Source organism: Telmatherina bonti (genome assembly GCF_933228915.1).
Source record: "Telmatherina bonti genome assembly, chromosome: 17".
In the NCBI taxonomy this organism is placed as follows: Eukaryota; Metazoa; Chordata; class Actinopteri; order Atheriniformes; family Telmatherinidae; genus Telmatherina; species Telmatherina bonti.
The window spans coordinates 14367448-14387189 of NC_136615.1; the positions used below are offsets into that span (position 1 = coordinate 14367448).

Genomic DNA, 19742 nt, shown 5'->3' on the forward strand with positions numbered 1-19742 from the left:
GGAGACACCACAATCATAATTAACATAACAAGAACAGACATCTTGTGCGGTATTTTACAAGCTCTTTCCTCAGCTGCCTGAACAATAAGAACATTATAATTAGGCTGATGCTGCAGTGGGTAAAGATTACTGATAGCGTCTGCCGTTTTCCTTTCTTCCTCTGAGACATTTTTCCTTTTCTCTTCCTTTCTCTCTGTCAGATAGTGGATTGCCCCATCAGGGGCCTCAGCCCTGGGCTTGGGAAAAAGCTGTGAGAGTCAAAGAGGCTTGAGAAACTCCTTCATCACTGCATTTTCACTCTGGGTGTGAAAGAAATGACATACACTTGCTTTTATCTGAATGTCATGAAATTGTGTGCTTCTCTGTTCCCTGTTGTATAGACAGACAATCTATCTCTGCTCTTTTTGTTATTGTGTTTACCCAAAATATGACTATTTATAATACACCATAGACTATCCTATATTACAGTGATGTCTCCTCATGGGTGTACTTCCCCATATTAAAATGTTATGTTCTGTCTGGTGCCAGAGTTGCACAAAACCTCTCAAATCAATACTCGACAACTTAGCACACACATTCCAATTATGCTGCATTTTTAATTGTCTCCATTTTTTCCCCTCTTTCTTTCTATCCTTCTTTGTATACTCCACTCTCCCACAGGGCTTTCAGCTTTTCCCAGAATCCTTTGCTTCAGGTTTTAGGGCAACAGAGAGCATTTGGAAAAGACGGGAAACTAGTTTACAGATCAAGCATCGCTTGCCTTCCCGCCGTGCAGACAAACTTCGGTGTCACCAAAACACCACATGGAGGTGATTGCCATTAAAAATGCAGATAACCAATCGTATGATGACGCCGTCCACCTCATTTCGGGACTAATGATCACCAAACCACAAGAGAATACAGAGCTGCATGTTTCCATCTGTGTTTTCCCTTGAGGTGTTTTATACAGGCAATGTGTGTCTCTAGTTGTTCCTCAGAGAGGGGCATCCTGCAAGCATCCTGCTCCCCTGCAGTGCATCCCCCTTCGGGCTATCTCCTACCGCCCACTCACTCTTCACCCCCCCCCCCCCCCCCCCAGGGCTCCAGTGAGACAGGACATCAGCAGCTGTTCTCACAGCACCCTGGACAACTGGCATCGTGCCATCATTACATCTCATCAAAGTAACCCCTGCTTACCTCTACTCATGTCCTCCTCTGGCCCCACTAGACCCACTCTTTCACACATCTGTCACAGCTGTGTACAAACACACACTCACATGCTGACTCTACTGGTAAAGTAGGATCCTGAAACACAGTTGTTTCAAAGGCTGCTGTGGTAGAAGAGTGTGCATGAATGCATTTAATCTCAGTAACCCATGCTGCCTTGGGGGTAGTTGTGATTCTTGATATTAATCTCAATCAGCTCAGCCCAAGCTGTCTGACATCAGACATTGGCAGCTGGAGTATTCTGGGTTGCTCTGCACTGCCTAAAAGAAGGGTGTGTGAGAGTCTGTTGGGCTTTGTAAGGCATGACAGTGATGGAGCTCTTCATCTGCCCCCTCACTGGCAGGTTGACACATTGCCAAAAGTAGCAGAAAGTTCCCTCAAACAGCACGTGATGGTTTTATTTATATCGCGACACTTAATACATTAATACTGCCAACGCAGTATTTCGCAATCTGCTGCAGTAGGTTGAGTTTAAATTGTGCTTTGCCCTGATTCTGTCTGCTTTGTCTTCATGTCTTCTCATCATTTTGATCCTGTAGCTGATGCTCCTCAATCCTCCGTGTTTCGCAATGATGCAAAGACGATGCCAACGCGAGTCAGACTTTCACAAACCTTCCAGTACCAGTGTTCATGATACTTACTTTCTCTCTCTCTCTAAACCTTTCACTGCCTCTCACACACACACACACGCACATAAAGTAGATCACACTGCCACTATCTAAACCAAACAAGCTCCTCTGACATGTGATAGGATGCTGAGTAAAATAAAAATGACAAGAGCGTTGGTTTAATAGCACATTAGTGACTCTCACTCCTTGAAAATTCATTCATAGGTTCCACACCATAAACCCAATCACACTGACTGGAAATGTAAATGATCTCTTGATTCAAAATGAGATTATTCTATTTTCTGTCGGCTTTCTGTCCACAGTATATCTGTTGTCATCTGGAGCTATGGGAACGCCTGACCTCCTCTCTCACCATGCCTCGGCTCAAAATGTTTCCCTTCAGTTTCAGAGGAGCTTGTGTGATGGTGGAGTTGACTCAGTGGATGGTGGTTGGACTCTTCAGTGACTGGATGATGGTGATAATGACATGGGAACTCCTTTTGGACACAGATGTGAGTTTTCTGGGTGAGTTTCTGAATGAGTGAACTTCTCTGGTGTCAAAGAAACCCCATGATGTTCGGTGAAGGTGGAAGAACCTCTGTTCTAACAAGTGTTTGAGATTGTCCATTGGATTTTAGTTTAGACTCAGACTAAGAGATGGTGGATAACACATGGTGTGTTTGAGGAGCTGAGCTCTGTGTAGCTGCTGGTGGAGCTCTGCTATCTGTGGCATTAGGACAGAGAATGTAAATGCAGTGAGGAATGGGTACGCTAAGACATTAGCATAAGAGATGCTGCCTCAGATTGTTTATCCTAAGAAAGCCTGGCTTTCCCTTTTTGTTTTCTCTTCAAACAAGCACATACACTTACAGCGATGCACATTCCTAGCACACAGAAGTGAGAACACACAAGGAAAGTGTGATTTCACACTGCTGAGATAGGCTAAACTCAAAATCTCTTCCACAACCCTTTCAGTGCTGGAAATACTCATGTCTGTAAAACAATGTCACTATTAAAGGTGTGACTATTGTTAATATAACTGTAAAACCAAATCACAGTGAGTACCAGTGTGTTACTCTGATTTACACCTGCAATTTTATACATGCACCAAATTTTGTCAACAGACTAGTGACACTAATGCTGGTCTTACATCTTCATAACAGCATTGACTCTAATGACCTATAAATGTACCAGTATACCCAGGAACAGTAAACATAATCTCAATGCAAAATATGTCTATTTATTGCCATTTTTAAATATTATTTCCACAAACGACTGCCTGATCATTCAACAACATGAATCTTTATTCAACCAATCATTTATTAAACAAAATAACAGTTATAAAAACGGACTTTTAGCTGCTGTTCTACTCTTTGTGCTACTTTTATCACTTTCCTGACAAAGAATAACTTTATTCCAGTATGGCTAAATATGGTACTGTAAATCCAACAGGATGATGTTTTACTATATGTGTTGTTACTTTTAGGATCAAACCAAATCAAACCTTTTCTAATTTGTTTTAAAGTGCATCAGAAAACTAATTCAATGTCCATTTGATAAGGTGAAAATTCTCACATAATTCATGTCATAGAAGGGACAGTGGGTTTTCTGTTTCTATGCAGGTTTAACTACACGGAAAGAAAGCATGGATAGTAGGAAATGTGCAAACCAGGATCGGGGTTGAATTTTGAAAGTTTTAATCTTTGGCTAGCAAGGGATTTTACATGAGATTTTTGTAAGCTCTACATCGACAATAAAACAAGTCATTTACATAACTTTTGGTCGTAGCACTTAAGGGTAATCTATTCTAGCATTACACTGCAGCATTGCTACATTTATATAAGCAGGTGTCTCACACTACTGTATAGTTCTTACCTTTGCTTATAACAAAACCGTGAGAGTTTGGAGAGCTGAAATGTGAGTTTGCAACCCCAGAGGTTGAGCTGTGGGAGGCAGTAGCCACTGTATTTAAAAAAAAAAAAAAAGAGGGCAAAATGGAAGAATCTTGGTGTCAGTTGTAGCCATCCAACAGCGCCATCACTGTCTCCTGAAATGCATCAACAGCCTAAGCTGATTCAAATCATAATCCTCTAATATGTGCCCGTTTGTACAAATGGACTCACTAACTGTCCCATGACACACTCTGACACACAAACACATTTTATATACACACATGCAAGGGTGCATACGGTGTCTGTTCATGTGGTTTTACTCTTCCACAACAATGCATTTGCATACAATGAGATCATTTGTCACATCTATTAAAAAAAAAAAGACCATAGAAGTATAACTAAAACTGTTTAATACTACCTGTCAGTCTTAGCATTCTCATCATTTATTACCAGTGTGCTAGAGACTGATTTTGCTGCACACTAATGAAACCATTGTAATTCAGGATCAGTTAACGTCGGCAAGAACACCTAATGGAGGCGGACAGCATGGGTGTTAATATGACACATGGTTTTCCAGACATGATCCAATCCCTCTTTCTAAAACCAAGTGTTTTTTTGTTTTTTTGTTTTTAAATGAAAATGCATACACTCCCCTACATGTGTCTGGGTATGTGACTGTTTTTATTCATATTCAGGCTCTCTGTAGCACCTGGACCTGACTGTGGATGAAAAATGAAGTGTGGCCATGTGAGGTTATGCAGTTGGGTAGGTAGATATATGACTAGGTTTAAGGTTTTGTTTTCACTGACCTACCCTCCCCCATCGCCAACACTCATCTGTCCAATTGACCAATGGGCTGCAGGCTCAGTGGATCAGACTCTCTTGCCAATAGATTGCTAATCCTCATCTGAGCATGCTCACTGACTTAACTGGGGCAGGGACGACACAAAGGATGCGACTACGCTGACATGCTGTCCAACCTGTGTGTCTGGTGTAATGTTTTCATAGATGCATCTGCATAGCAGCTCAAACGATACTCATAAACATATCGATGCATATTAATGCATTTGCATGTCGACTTTCCAAAATGATAAAACAATTGACTATAATACAAAAATGTGGGTTGCTTCATCATTCTTTTATACAGTTCACAGATGAAGTCAAACTGATGTTACTGTTTTATACTAACCCTATACGCTCTGAATGTTTTTTTTTTTTTTTTTAAATACAGTAATGTGTCAGAAGATAAGACATTGCGGCTCAAATTATCCAAGACACACAATGGTTCAAATTTCTGCTCTTATTTAAGTCACAGGACCTTCATAAAACCTTTGTTTTTGTGTGCAGGTACAAACAGTAGTGGTGGCCTCTCAGTGAGAATAGAACCCAAGACCTCAGATCCCCATGAGGAGGAGAGGATGAGCATGATTTATGGGTTTCACTGAACTGCACCATATGTCTGCTATAAATCTAAATATACACAAGTGCACGTACGCACATGACAAAGGTTTGCTCACATCAGAGACAAATTAAAGCCAAAATGAGCTTCTTCAAACCTACAATAAAAAAAAACTTCCAACTTTAAAGCTAGTAAGATGTGTACACACTGTAAATAGTACTGGAGATTTTTAAAAAAAAAAACTGTAGACTTTGGTCCGTCACATTAACAAGTTTTTTGTGTGACACATTGCCTGTTAGCTTGTTCAGACTTAAGACTTTAATGTACTATACAAAAACAAAGAAATGTGTTCTCTCTCATGTGGCTGTGAAAAAATATTTTTTTAATTATTTTTTTTTTAATCTTCTTGCAGCCAACAACAGAAATGCTGAATGTTTCACAGCAGTTTATGAAGCACACTGCACATTTATGTACATAGATTCCTTACATTCCTTATATTTTATGCTTACTCTTTTTGTATTAAAATATATGTATTAAATATATAAATAAATATATATAAAAATACAAATAAATTAATGAGCTTTTTCTTAAATTAGTCTACTCTTCATACTTTAAATATTTATGGCATTCAGTGTGGACAGCAAAGTAAGAATTTACAGGGAAATATGTTTTCTTACTGTGCATGTAACAATAATGCTGAGGTTTGTTTGGAAAAGCAAAATAGTGTACAGTTGTCAATTCTGCTTTTCTATTAATTAATACAGATTAAAAAATGACTAAATGGACAGTTTTCTGGAAAGATGTGCGAAGTTTAGAAATCTATGCAATACATGTAAAACATGAAGACAGACACCATTCTGTGCAAAGCTCCAACCCACCTGGTTAATTATAAGCTTTGACATAACAAGGTTTGAGAAAGCAAACAAATAACTATATTCTCACAAGATATGTAGTGGCCTTAAGTACCAAGTTTACATGTGACTTTATAGGAAGTTGCCTTCCATAATGAACTTTTAAAAGGTTTAGAAGATTGGAGCTCTGTTTATTCAAAGTGAAAGCCTCTGTCAGGACCTCCTAAATCACATCGAATCATTGAATTGTTTGGCTTACATCAGTAAGAAACTCAAACAACTAAAGTGCTTCACTGTATAAAGAAATACCCCACTTAATGGATTTCCTCAAAGCAGAACAAACAAACTACAAAAAAAAGTCTGACGACATCACAGTGATGCTCCTCCCATGTTTTAAACGCTTTTCTTGCAAAACATTCAAGGTCTGCTGCAAACCAAGATGGCATGTTTAAATTTAGTATGAAGGCAAGCTGGGCTTTAAGGACCACTTTGCTGTAGATCGAGGCAGCTGACAGGTTCTGTTCACATCCATCCTGGGTGGTTTGAAATCAGCCAGTCAGAACAAATAAAGTCTGAATGTCCATACTCTTTGACGACCTTGCTCTCAAGACAGGACAATCCACATCTAACATTAATGCCACAGATATAAATAGCCAGGGAAATGGTCAATGTATGTCTTAGGACCTCCAGTAAGTTGCAAGATGAATTATGTATGATTCCTTCACTGACACAAACACCCTGCCTGTCAGAGTCTATAAGCACATCCACAGGCACACACATTTGATTTGTCACAAGTTCATGCTGCAGTGTGACTGTAACGTTCAAGCAGCATTTGCCAATGAAGGAAAAACATTGCACTGTGTACATACACTACTGTTCTTGTTAACATATCTGGATTTCTGAATTTAGAGTCAGAATTTTGTTCACTCTTATCAGCTCAGCCTAACAGAAACATATAACATAAAATCAGCACTTCTGAAGCTCACCTATTGATATGTTTACACACTTTGTTTCATTTCTGTGAAACTTTACTTTGATTGTACTTTCCTTCATGTTTCCTGGCTTGTCCCGCCAGTCCACATAGTTTTTGGGAAATCGCTTAGGTTGTAACCATTTCACATGATATTTTTGTATATTTTTCATACACAGGAAAAAGAACAGTTACTCATAATATAAGCTCCAAAGTTGCTCATCCTTTGATAGGCCAGAATTGTTTTAAATTCCTGTACAAGGCTTAACTAAACCGCAGCGTCATGTTTTAGAGACAGGCGTGACAATCGTGTCAGTCATCTCCTCCAGCTTTCTCCCAGGAAAGTGCCTTTTCCTCTCCAAAAAGATTCTTTTGAGGAATATTTAGGAAGAATTTTGAGGAAAACAGAGAGAGGAGGGGAAAACGGCCGTAAGCTTTTTTTGTGGTGGAAAATTCATGAACAGTTTACTTCCACTGGCACACCATTCATGTAAAGGTGGATTTGCTTTTCTGGATGCGGCGAACAACTGTTTCTTTAAGATAGATTTTCTGCAGTGTGTGCAAATGTCAAAAAGGAAACTGTAATCACAGTTGCCAGATAAATGTACTGTGGTGTAAATAGGATCACTTGTCTGTGGGAGTATAGTGGACTGAAAGCATCCGGCAAGACATAATAGGGTTAGAGCTTCCTGAGGATTTTTACAGTACTAAGTAAATGTACTTAGTTTCATTCTGTGTCTGGCTCAGGCTAAGCTACTTTTCTGCACCTTCGGAAGCTCCAGTAGACTCATGGGTATCAACTGCTGACCTCTCCTCCTTAGAGATGTCTCTGGTTCTCTTAGCTTTGCCTTTAACCACCCCCCATGACCTTCAGCTTCACCCTCTTTCTCACCCTTTGTTTTATTTTCAGCTTCAGGAGCAGTGAATGTCCTAGATGAAGTTGTTGTCGTTGCTGTTCAGCAACACACACATTTTGACAAACAAACTAAAGCTGTGGGAGACAGAAACTGGACTAAACTTTCAACCAGCTCACTAGTTAGAATCATTCTTTTCCTTCCTAACTCAATCCTAAATCATAATTCTTCCAAATAAGCACGTTCATGTTCAATTGTCAGAGAAGGCCTTTAAAAGTCAGGCGTCTGCAGTGCAGTCCAACGACTCAGTCTGTCCATGCATTGTCATCATCTACCCCTGATATCAGGTTTTTACTGTTGCTGCGCTGTCAGGGTTGATGTTGCCACTTTGCCGATCGTTTCTGTCTAACAGCTTGGAGGCTGAGAGCTTCTCCACAGAGAGAATCCCTAATCAAATTCCCTTTTATTCCTGCCTTCCCTTGCTCTTCACCCGGAATCATAGTGCATTACTACACGCTAACATATGCCTGCATCCTTCTCTCCAATTTCTCTCTCTGTCTTGTTCCTTTCTCTCTTAGCTCCCTTTGCTGCTCCATCCACCAACAATCGCACAACCATCTCCCATCGTTTTATTCTTCAATCCATCAAAAGCGCTGTCGTTAGTCTAAATATAAAGAAGCAGAACCGTGGAAGAATTCCTCCTGTGCAGGTTAGTGTGATGTGCTGTGATGAAAGGACATGGCGACAGAGAGACCTATTAATAATGAAGCACAGAGGGCCCAAGCTGCCGCACTGAGAGAGATGTGGGGAAAGAGAAATGAGTGACTAGAGAGCCAGCTAAACATCACAAGGGAGATAGGTGGAGTTTAGAAGACATACAGATGCAGAGGTGTGATGTAAAAAAAAATCAAATTTGAAAAACTGAGGCAACAAAAAGGAAGAGAAAGTGGAATACTATCTCTTCTGCTTTGTTTTACATTATTACTTACTGGAACCGGAAGAAGAGCCAGCAATTGTACCTGAAAGAGAATAAGAAAAGGAAGAAGAGATGAGAGCTTATTTATTTATGCATTCAATTTGCCTAAAGACTTGACTCTGCCTCATTCATCAGACTCAGGTGGCAGAGAGAGCTGTTCAGCAAAAATAAGGGTTTGCTGTGGACCACCTCTCAATTGTCCCAGAGTAATTACTCAATCCACACCGCCTTTCCCATCTTCCCTAATTTTACTCCTCCAAAAACACTCGTATTCACACACCTGCAACACATATATGTATCTTTTAAGAGGGCACAACCATTTTGCTTCACTTGGAAAAAAACTTTCATCTTGCATTTTTCCCTAGATTGTACTTATAGTTAGCCCGGCTTGGCATGCATAATGCAATCTGTAGAGACCAAGCGCTTTCCCAAGCATGGCCATTTTGCGTACCAAGCGCTAGCTGCAAACATTTTAATTTTTAAATGCCACTAATGGGATTCAGGAGTTTTAAAAGGCTAGTGATGGGCTCTGAAGGTGTGTGTCAGTACCATTACAACTGGATGGAACAACAGCATAGTAAAACGAAAAAAGCTGACAATAGAGCCATTTCTGCAGGTACATGTGTACATGTGTGTGTTTCTGTTGGCGTTTTTGTGTGTGTGAGCCTCTGTGTGCGTGCAAGTGTGTCTGTGTGAAATAAAAAAGAACTTGGGAGGGGCTGGCCTAGATTATTATTTTATCATAGTATCTGACTACAGTCTCCAAAAGGATTTCCTTCCACACACACATTCTTGTGCTGTAACACAGCTCTGATCTGCTCTCTGCACAGAGGTGACAACCTGGGTTTCACAGTATCTTTTGTCATCTTTCCACTCATCCTTTCTCTTCAACTTTGTCTTACTTTTTATTCAGGATCTCGGTCGTCATAAAACCTCGAAATTCATCGGTCACAGTTGATGGGGAAAAATAAAACACATGGTGTCGCTACATGAATTCTTTGTTAAGGAAAAAAAAAAAAAGGCACTATTCAGATGAGAGGGATTGATATAAATGAGATTTGTAGAAACCTTAATACTCTGTATTATAACAAGGCATGGTGACAGACATCCATTGCTGCAGCATATGGAAGAGTGTTTGTTTGTACTGTAGCTATGTCAGCTTGATTTGCATATAATGTAGGGGAAACACAGAGAAACAGGTACGTACAGGTGTTGGGGGTTCCGGTCGGTGTAGGTAAGTAGGAACCTGCTTTCCAGGACTTGGCTTTGAAGCCCTTCTTGCATCGCTGGCAGTCCTGGCCGGTGGTGTTGTGTTCACACTGGCACTGGAGGTTCCCATCAATCAGCAGGCACTGGGAGGCATGGAGGTTACACTTACACCTTTAACGAAATGAAAGGAGACAGTCAACACATGTGGGATTAAATGTGCAAGTGTGGTGTATGATGTGTGATAAATGTGTCCCACTGACTCCACATAAAGCAGCAGGGGAAAGTTGCAATTACACCCACGTTGTTAGTGTTAATGAAAAAAGGTAAAAGACGGATTATTCAAGGACATAAAAAGCGCAAGTGCTAAAATTGACTGCAGGATGTAGCACAAAAATAGACTGAATACAGTACTTTTATAAACTAAGACACTTCTACAAATTTGAAAAAATATATTGAAAATAACTCATAAAAGTACACGAGCAGACTTCAAAGCAGCTTCAAGCCACCAAACATATTCATTCTTCTTTAGGTTTTATTGCGCCCTGCGATGAACTGGCGAGCTGTCCAGGGTGTACCTGCCTTTTGCCCAAAGACTGCTGGGATAGGCTCCAGCTTCCCCACAAACCTTCAGTGGATTAAGCGATTAGGATAATGAATGAATGAATGTTTTAATGCTTTAAAATAAAAACTTGTTTGAGACACAATAACTTCACCATTTTAGGTTGATGGTATTAGAAGTTGGATTCTATATATTTTCTTCACAAATTTTAAGTGGAAGTTTAAACAATTTAATCCATTTATCAAACAAAAAAAGATTAATATTCAGAAATAAATATATAATTAGATACTTAAGCAGTTTATATTTTTGGACTCAAAAACTTTCAAATATCTGAAAGTAATCATAATGGTATGTAAATATAAAGTAAAAGAGACAGCAGGTGTTCTGGATACCATTAGTTTCAGAATGCAGAAGAACCTGGTGTCTCTTTTATTTTATCACTGACACTTTGTACCAGATTTTTTAAAACATAAACAATTTTTAACTTTGTCTAAAGAAGTAATAATAGAGATTTAAATGAAGACATGAGAAAATGAATATACTGAAAAAAATACCTGAACCAAATTTGCAGATTTTCATTCTGCAGAGCAAAACCTGAAGTCGTCTTTCTATATTTTGGAAACAAGTTGGCCTAGTTGAAGAAGAAAAAAAACTTCTGGGCTCTGTGTAATTCGTGATAATATCTGTGATATTATATATCCTGAAAGAAGCTGGTCAGTTACATGTGTTTATCATTTACCAGTTCAGACTGGATCCAGCCGGTGCATCAAGTTTGCTTCAGTTTTTTTTTGCCATTTGTAGTACAAAAAAAACCACAGTGGAAAAACATTTGTAGGAGCTCAGTCGAACACAGGAGACAAACATACAAAGCACATGTTGACACATCGTAAAAAGCAGCAGTAAATGGTAAAAGCATAACTAAAGCGTTAAGGTGCATGTCTGAGGTTTTTCAAAATGCATTGTTTAAAGTCAGAACAGCTTGTGGAACAAAGAGTCATTTTAATGTTTTCCAGACCATATGACAAAAGCTGATTTGTTTCCATTCCCACTAATGAGCATTAAGTCCTCTTTGAAAAAGACAAAAACAAGCTTGAGTATGTCTATAAACATTCCCACACTTTTCCATACATGGCATAACTTATTCATGCTTCAGATTGGAGGAAATAATTGTTTTCAGCTGTTGCCTGTGATACTTCTGTGTTTAGGTGTGTGTGTGTGTGTTTGTGTGTGTGTGTGTCTGACTCTGTGTGTGTTCACATGTGCACACTTGACTTCAGCAAAGGGTAGAGCCCAGGTGGGCCAATCCAGAGGTTGAAGTTGTGCCAGAAAGGAAATGAGGATCTTAAGGACATTCGGTAAGCAGGACTTTAAATTATAGCCTTTTCCAGATGAGCGACTGGATTCCAATCCAGTTTGTTCCACTGGAGTGAACAGCTCTCTGTCTGCATCAAATATTCAAAGAATGGCTTCTGTATTCTGGTGAGATGACGACTTCAATCTTCCCCCCTCACACTTATCTACGGTGTGTTTTGACAAATTCCTTTCTCTTTTCTTAACAGTGGATGTAACGCTAGCCTATGAACTTTAACCTTCTGTGTGCAACACTGCACATACAAAATGAACACTGAAACTTAGAGGCAAAGCATTTTAAGAAAGAATGGAGTTTGTGCACAAAAAGTTTTGTTTTTGTGCCATCAGGTTGCGCTCCCGTTCACAGTCCACCCCACTCCCCCTGCTTCTCTCTTATTGCTGGACATCCTGACAGGATGTGCCAGGGAAAATCCATCCACCTACAAGGCCTTGTTTCCTGACTGCATTCTGAAGGACACCAGCTGTCCACTTAGCAAAGACGGAAATTGAACATCTCTTTTTCATGGAGAAAACGGTGCGTGTGGGAGAGTGTGTATGTCAAATGAGACAGGTGTGAATGTGTGTGCGTTTCTGCTCCATGTGATTGTGCATTGAAGCATTTGTCTGATAGCGCAGATGACAGACAACAGATCAGAGCAGCAGACGCATGGTGACTAATGCCTGTGTTGAGTGACTGACAGTGCTGAACATATCACTACTTCTCATCTCCTGCATCTTCGCTGATAAATCTCATATGTCTCATCTTGCAAGTGGAAGCACTGCTGAGCACAGGATCTAAGAGATGTAGTTTAAATCAATACTGAAGAACAAAGTGATTTTCTACGTCTATTGCTGTGCAGTTTGTGTCTTGGAGGTCTAATGGATGCCTCTGTTAAAAGGAAAAAAAAAGCCTCAAATATAGTCAATTATCTAGGCAGCTTGCACGCTGTGGGCTGACATTAAAGCTTGCATGAGACTGAAATATGATTGTTTTTCTTGACAAAATCTTAAGATTCAACAAAAAGTTTGTGCAAATTCAAAATGATTTAATCAGAAAAAAAGTTGGTCACACAGAAAAGCAGGTGGAAACTGCATGACCACTTTGTCTCCTTGACCTGCTTTTCTGACCTCTGCCTCAAAGTGCAGCCATTGAAGACCAAAAGTACTTCTAGCCTTGCACTCCTTACGCATGAATGACGCGACATTCCGACTTTTCAAGTGCTGTGTCTCTCCCTCTTTGCTCTTCCTCTTTTCGGATGACAGCTTGCTCTGGGACTTTCCCCCCCCCATCTCGCTCTTCAGTCCCTCCACGCACAAATAATACATGGGCACAATCATATGTTAATGTGCAAGATGTCTGCCTTCACTGCAAAGTCATCAAAGCAGGGGTAGCAGCGACGAGTTGAAGGAAGTTATGACAGGACAGCTGGATCTGTCACAATCCCGTCCATTTACTCACAGAGAGCAAGAAAGGAGATTAAATGAGAGACTGAAGAAAAGGCAGACGGGCAATAAAAAAGGAGGGGATGTAAAAGATGCAAATTCATTCTAGTTTAAATTAGAAACCACTCAGAAGTTGCAGGGATAATTGGCTGTTGTAATTATGGGTCAGTGTTTCTCTTCATCAGTGCTTTAACAGCAGTTTTGGTGTGCATGTGTGTTTTTTATATATTAAGAACAATACAGGGCAGGGTTTTTTTTTTTTTTTTTTTGTCTTTTTTGCCAGGCTTCTCTTTTAGTTTGTCTTTTGCATACTCTCCCATGCACACATGTGCCACATGTAAGTAATGCAATGCACGTGGGGAAACTTACATAATTCCACTGATGTGCAGGTGGCAAGAATACATCAGTATACTCAGCAGCGCACAGAAGCAGCAGAGATGTCTGCATGCTTGTAAACATGCATGAAAATGATTAATGAAAAAAACAATTCAGATCTTGAATTTGAGTGTAAATAATGCAGAAAAACGTGTTTAAGTAGTTATTAAACCTTTACTTTGGTAAAGATCTCTAATGCATGCTTATAGGTCCTTTGCTATTTGTGGTCATGCCGGCTTAAGTTGAAATCAGGCCTAGAAGCAGATCCATAGGTTAAAAATGGATTTTTTTTTTAGAACTAAGGCAGAGAGTAGGGGCATCAACAAATGATTACTTAGTGCTGCAAGAACTCATTCCCCTCAAGCCCAATCTTTAAAAAAAAAAACAACAATTTTTAGTTTTACTCTGATTAGCATCAATGAATATGTGCCATTTTCATTTTCTAAATTGACCTCAGAGATGGAAACATTTACCATATTGAAAAAGTTAATACTAAAAATTAAGCTCTATGTGGAGATTATAGCTCCTAAATCCAATTCGTTTGCAGATCTTGGGATGCAGAATGTGAATTTTTATCTCTTGTGTCAAATCTCTGTGTAATGTTGGTCTATAAACAATCCTGATCATCTTCTAACAACTTCTATGTGATATTTGAAGACAATAGAAAAGAAAATCCAAGATGGATTTAAATTCCCTGTTAAATGTGGAAAAGCTATTTCTTAGCTTTTAAATTGATACACTTTATATATTCTTAGTACATGTAAGCTTGTATAAAGCCACATGCATTACCAGGATATTTGGATGGTCACATTATATGGAATCTGCTCTTTTTGCATTGAAAGAGATGTCACTTCAGGCTTCTGTAGATTTGTGTTTAACCAAATATCCATAATTGGGGTTACAATACAGGTGAAAGAACTGAAATAAACTAGGTTTTTCTGCCTCTGGTCAGATATAATGAGGTGTTGAGTCAATGTGAAGCAATCTCTTTTGGATGTCTAAACATAACGAAGCATACATTAGGATGAAGTTTTCCAGCCGACATTAGGTTGGATGATACTTCAATTTGGTAAAAATTGCAATACATCTAGCCCAACCCATTTTTCAAATATTTTGCATATTTGGTAGTTGTGTGGTACTACATTTGCAGGACTTTAAAACACACGTGTTATAGTTTCAAGTACTACTAAATGTAGTAAAGTATTGATTTTAGAGCCTAAAAGAGTTGTAATTTTCTTATTTTTTAGTCTTCAGTGTAAAATGCAATGCTTTGCACTGTGGACCTTCATTGCTATCACACATTCTGCTGTGAGATTGGTGTGTTTCAGTTCATTTCCTCCACAGTGTCTGTTTAAAGTCACGTTGGCCCAGAGTATTTAATGATCCCAGACTCTCCGTTTTAGACAGCAGAGATGCAGTAATTAGGGGAATAAATAAGAAGAAAGATAAACAAACATCAATGGGGAGTCATGTGGTGGCAGAGCTGAAAAAGCTGCTGGAAGTAGCAGCTAATAGGGCTTTATCTGTCTCTTTACTGTAGTTGACGTGTATTCCTGTATTTCTCATCAGGGACACAGCTATCGCTCCATCCCCATTATTTTCATCTCTGAACTTCCCTCCCACTTATTCTGCTTTTGTTCCCAAAATCCATCTACTGTAGCTGTCCTTCCAGTCTTTAATTTTACTCTTCCTCTGTGATTTCCATTTTATCCGCAATCTCTTTCTTTCTCTCCTGTCAGTCTGTAAAGCCATACCCTTCTCGCTCTTTTGGTTCTGCTTGTTGCATCAGTGTTCACTGAGCAGTGCACTGAGTAAATTGGGTTGTGGACATGTGCTTGAGAAGAGTGGGTAGAGGAGAAAATAGAGGGGATATAGATGATGCGGAGGGCTGAGCAGTCGGTACAGCAGAGATTAGGGCAGCTGTGTCAAAACCGTGACAATCTGCCTCCCTTTCTGACTAGAGTAGTGAGGCTCAGAGGAGGAGCAGGAGGAGGGTTTGCGTTGACGTGCTCTAACCTGTGATGACAGACCATATTGATGCAGCTTTGACCCAGCAGGAGATTTCCCTCCTCCTCTCTGTGTTCGATCAACCGTCACTGAGAAGGACCATTTCACTCTTGCAACAGTTCCCTCCTTTTGAAGCACAAAGCTAACAACTAGCATTTCAGTCTGCTGAACTAAAGGGAGGATCTAATGGGCACGGATTGCGAGGGTTGTAGTTTGAAAAAAAAAAAAAGGACTTGACTACCAAACCTGATTAAGAAATCATGTCCATCCATCCATTCATCCATTCTTTAAACCTGTTTTATCATGTTCAGGATTTAAGCTAATTTAGATCCGAAAACCAATTTAGAGCATGCATTTTTGGATCGTAAGGACAAAAAACAGAACACCCAGAGACACACGGGACAAACATGGAAACTCTACAAAGCCCTAAGCTGAGATTCATTCAAGAAGGTCCTGTGAGATAACAGTGCTAACCACTGAACATCATCCCTGCCTGAAAATGAAATAATTGTGCATCTAAAAATGCTGTCCTTCTGCTCGTTGTTTGAGTTCTAAAGTGAGAGAGTTGTTTTTGTAAAATCCACTGAAGGCAGCACATACCTAAACCTGAAAAAACGAATATTTTGTGTTGCATAAATGAAGCACATTGCTGCTGATGCAGTTATTTGGGAAGATGCCCGAGTTCTTCATTATGTTGATTAAAAAGTCTAATCTGAATGGCATTACATAAACATAATTTCTGTGACAGGCTTGATTCAAATGCACAGAAAATTGCAATCTGATCAGAAAACATCAACCGTATATCAGATTTTTGTTCGTTTGAAGTAATTCAAACAATGTCCTTCAGCACAGATGCTTCTTTTTTAAAATCAGAATACAACAGTCATACATTATAACTTTCCATATTCATATTAAGATGAGATGTTCTAAAAGAAGCTTTTAAAGATGAACAATCCCCTTTATTTCAAAGCGTACTTATATCACCTGTCAGTTCTTCCAGTCTGAAAAAACTGTTTTAGCTCCTGTTTCTGTAACATTGACAAACTTCTGGTAGCCTGTTGATGCACAGCACATAAGGCCTGAGTTGTACTGTGTTTTGCAGGTCTGTCTGACCTATAATAATGATAAAAAAGGTCACTTTATTAAAAATGAAAAAAGAAAAGTTTGCACTTGAAGTCTTGTTGAGATGATTTTTATGTATTTTATCTAATTTATTATGGATTCTAAGATACATTTCTTCAATAATGAGTGCAGCCATCTTGTTGATTGTAAAGGTTGAAGAATTTAATCTAAACACATTTCATTCAGGATGATTTATTGGCAGACAAGCAAGATGGTTCCATTCATGAATAGCTGGGTGAAAATACCCTAAACTTAGTAATTTAAAACAAAAAAAAAAGTTTTTACCATTTTGAACTGGCTTATCTCTGACATTTAATGTCTGCTATGAATTTGTTTAGTGCTAAATTTTTATTTGCAGTTTGTGTGACGAGATATCCCCATTTTATCCATATCCTCTACTTTGGATTTTTTTTTTTTTAAATTTACATCCAGCACCATTATTATTATTATTTAAATATATACTTCTTACTTTCAACAGCCAATACACAGAGTGTTTTACATGTGTATGTTTGACTTTTACTGGACAGAATAATGAGCAAAGTTTGACACCAAATCTTTCAACATGATAAAGGGGAGAAATTCTCTCGGTTTTAAAAATGCTTCACACAAGTCATTCGTGATCAAGTGTTTGAACTTTGAAAATTACAACTATGTAGAACGCTTTAAGAGAGCGAGAAGAGTAAATGTGATTAAACAAGATTAATTAGCTAATTAAACATTTTCCTAAAACACATCTGAAGATGATCTGTGAGTGCTGCATGCCCATTAATAAGCATCTGGTTAGAGGGCAGGTTACAGAAAAGCAGAGCCCTTCGACATAACGCATCCCAAGCGCAGCTGGAAGTGACCAAGCGAGGGGTGGGAACTGCATAAAGCAGAGATCATTGATCAGCAGCACGCCTTATTGGTTTCTACTGAAGTCTTTATCACCATGTCCCCTCCTACTTCCTCCCCCCGTCTTGCCTCGTAAATTCTGAGCGGCTAATTGGACATGACTGCGTTTATGTTCCAGCTTCATAAATTTCTTTCTCTGAAGGGAGAGGATCGATTTTCCTCGAGTGCAGCCTTCCATGGCAGCACCAGCCTCTTCAAACATTCGCTCCCCTCACCACCACACCCCACCTTTCTCTTTTTTTCCCCTCTCTCTACTATCCATCCTCTCACGTGAGATTCCACTCTTCCTCAAGACTAAACAGGTAATCTATATCCGACCTCCCCTGCAGTAATGTGGATAGCAGGACTTAGTGTGCCTCCTTTTAGTATGATTTCACACATTTGTCAGGCCATCCCACTCTTTTACATTATCAGCAAACCTTATTACAATGAAACAAAGCATTCCTTCCATGCTCATTATCTGCCATAACTGCATGCAACTGCAAATATATATATGTATATGTATACATATATATGTATGTGTATATACATATATATATATATACACACACATAAAAAAGCCAAATTTCTTGAGTCAGTTCTTTTCTGTTCCATTTCTTTGTCATTTATAAGTTTTCAATCTGTATTTCTCCGAAACTCATTTGAAGGTTAGACAACTTTTTTAATGGACTGTGTATGGAAAGAGAGCAGAGCCTAAGGAACTGTCTCTTAACTCAACACACACTTGCGCAGTACTTCCACTTGTTAAATATGTTCGCTGTCGAGAGGTCACTGAATGCTTTTGGCCCTGGAAAAAATCGCGAGTGATGCACCGAGCAAAAAGACTTCTTAAATTATTCAAAGCTGATGAATGACCTTGATTGTCTTTGCAATCCACACCCTGTGTGCATTTGTAGTGTGTGTCCTATGCATTGGAGGGAGATGTGTGACCTCCCTGATGTGTTTTTTTGGGATGATTCATTATTTTAGCATAGTTTGCTCTTAGCTACAAAGTGTCTTTCAGTTTGTGATCCTGCACTTTTATGTGGGATAGATGGAGGGACAGAAAGAGACAGTCTGCAACTAAGCTTACAAGTAAATTATTTACACAGAATACAGTAAATGGCTATTGCGTGCATGCCGAGCTGGCGCTCTGACCTGAAAGCAGCCCTCTGATTGGTTGTGTTAGGTTATGTAAAGAGCAGCAGGCAAACTCATCCCTGCTTTGAGGTACCGCTCTCTGAAGTGTGCACCGTATGCATAGGACCAAATAGCTAAATAATGGAGCCCCAGCACATCCTGTTCTCAAATCCACACCTCAGAGGAGTGAACCAGAGAGCTATGTATTGGAACAGTTCAGGTGTGGGTTACATGCCAGCTGTGTGCTCTTTTTGGTGGCCTTTCTAACTACCAGGGAAAGTGATGTGCACGTTATGTATAGTGGGATTTTGTCATCCTGGCTGTTTTCTGGGGAGGAAGATGGGACACAGCTTCATACTGTCTGTATATTTTTGTAGAATATTAATCTGGATCATTTAAATTTTGAGTCATCGTAGATTGGACCAGCAATGAACAGCCTATGTAGAACATGTCATTGTTATGTGGATACAGAAAGGGAGATTAACCACACCCTGTTTTGCTTAATAACAATTAGTTATTAACTAATAACAACAACAATTGTATAATTGTTAGTGTTATAATTGTCATAATTGTTATATAAACTAATAACCTAATAACAATTTTAGTTATGCACCATCAGCCATTGTTATTTCTATAGCATTTATATATATATATATATATATATATATATATATATATATATATATATATATATATATATATATATATATATATATATATATATATATATATATATATATATATATATATATATATAAAACAATAGATGGAAACTTTGGCCTCAATTTGCCCATCAGTCTGTGTTTAACAGAAAGATGCAATACATGTACAGAACAAAAAGTGCTGTAACAATGTGTGTAAGATATGGGAAGTTAGCCTGGCTACAAAAAGCGCTTTGAATACAGTTT

At 39.0% G+C, this 19742-nt stretch overlaps 1 protein-coding gene across 1 annotated transcript in view; it reads right to left on the bottom strand.

Annotated features, from left to right (window-relative positions):
• The window catches only part of ntng2b (netrin g2b), a gene marked incomplete at both ends in the record, with an annotated part of 72744 nt that overhangs the window by 23992 nt on the left and 29010 nt on the right, over window positions 1–19742 (bottom strand). The window contains 2 exons of the mRNA XM_079256770.1: window positions 8770–8799; window positions 9964–10136. Coding sequence (XP_079112896.1) covers window positions 8770–8799; window positions 9964–10136 — 203 coding nt within the window. The remainder of the gene's footprint in view (window positions 1–8769; window positions 8800–9963; window positions 10137–19742) is intronic.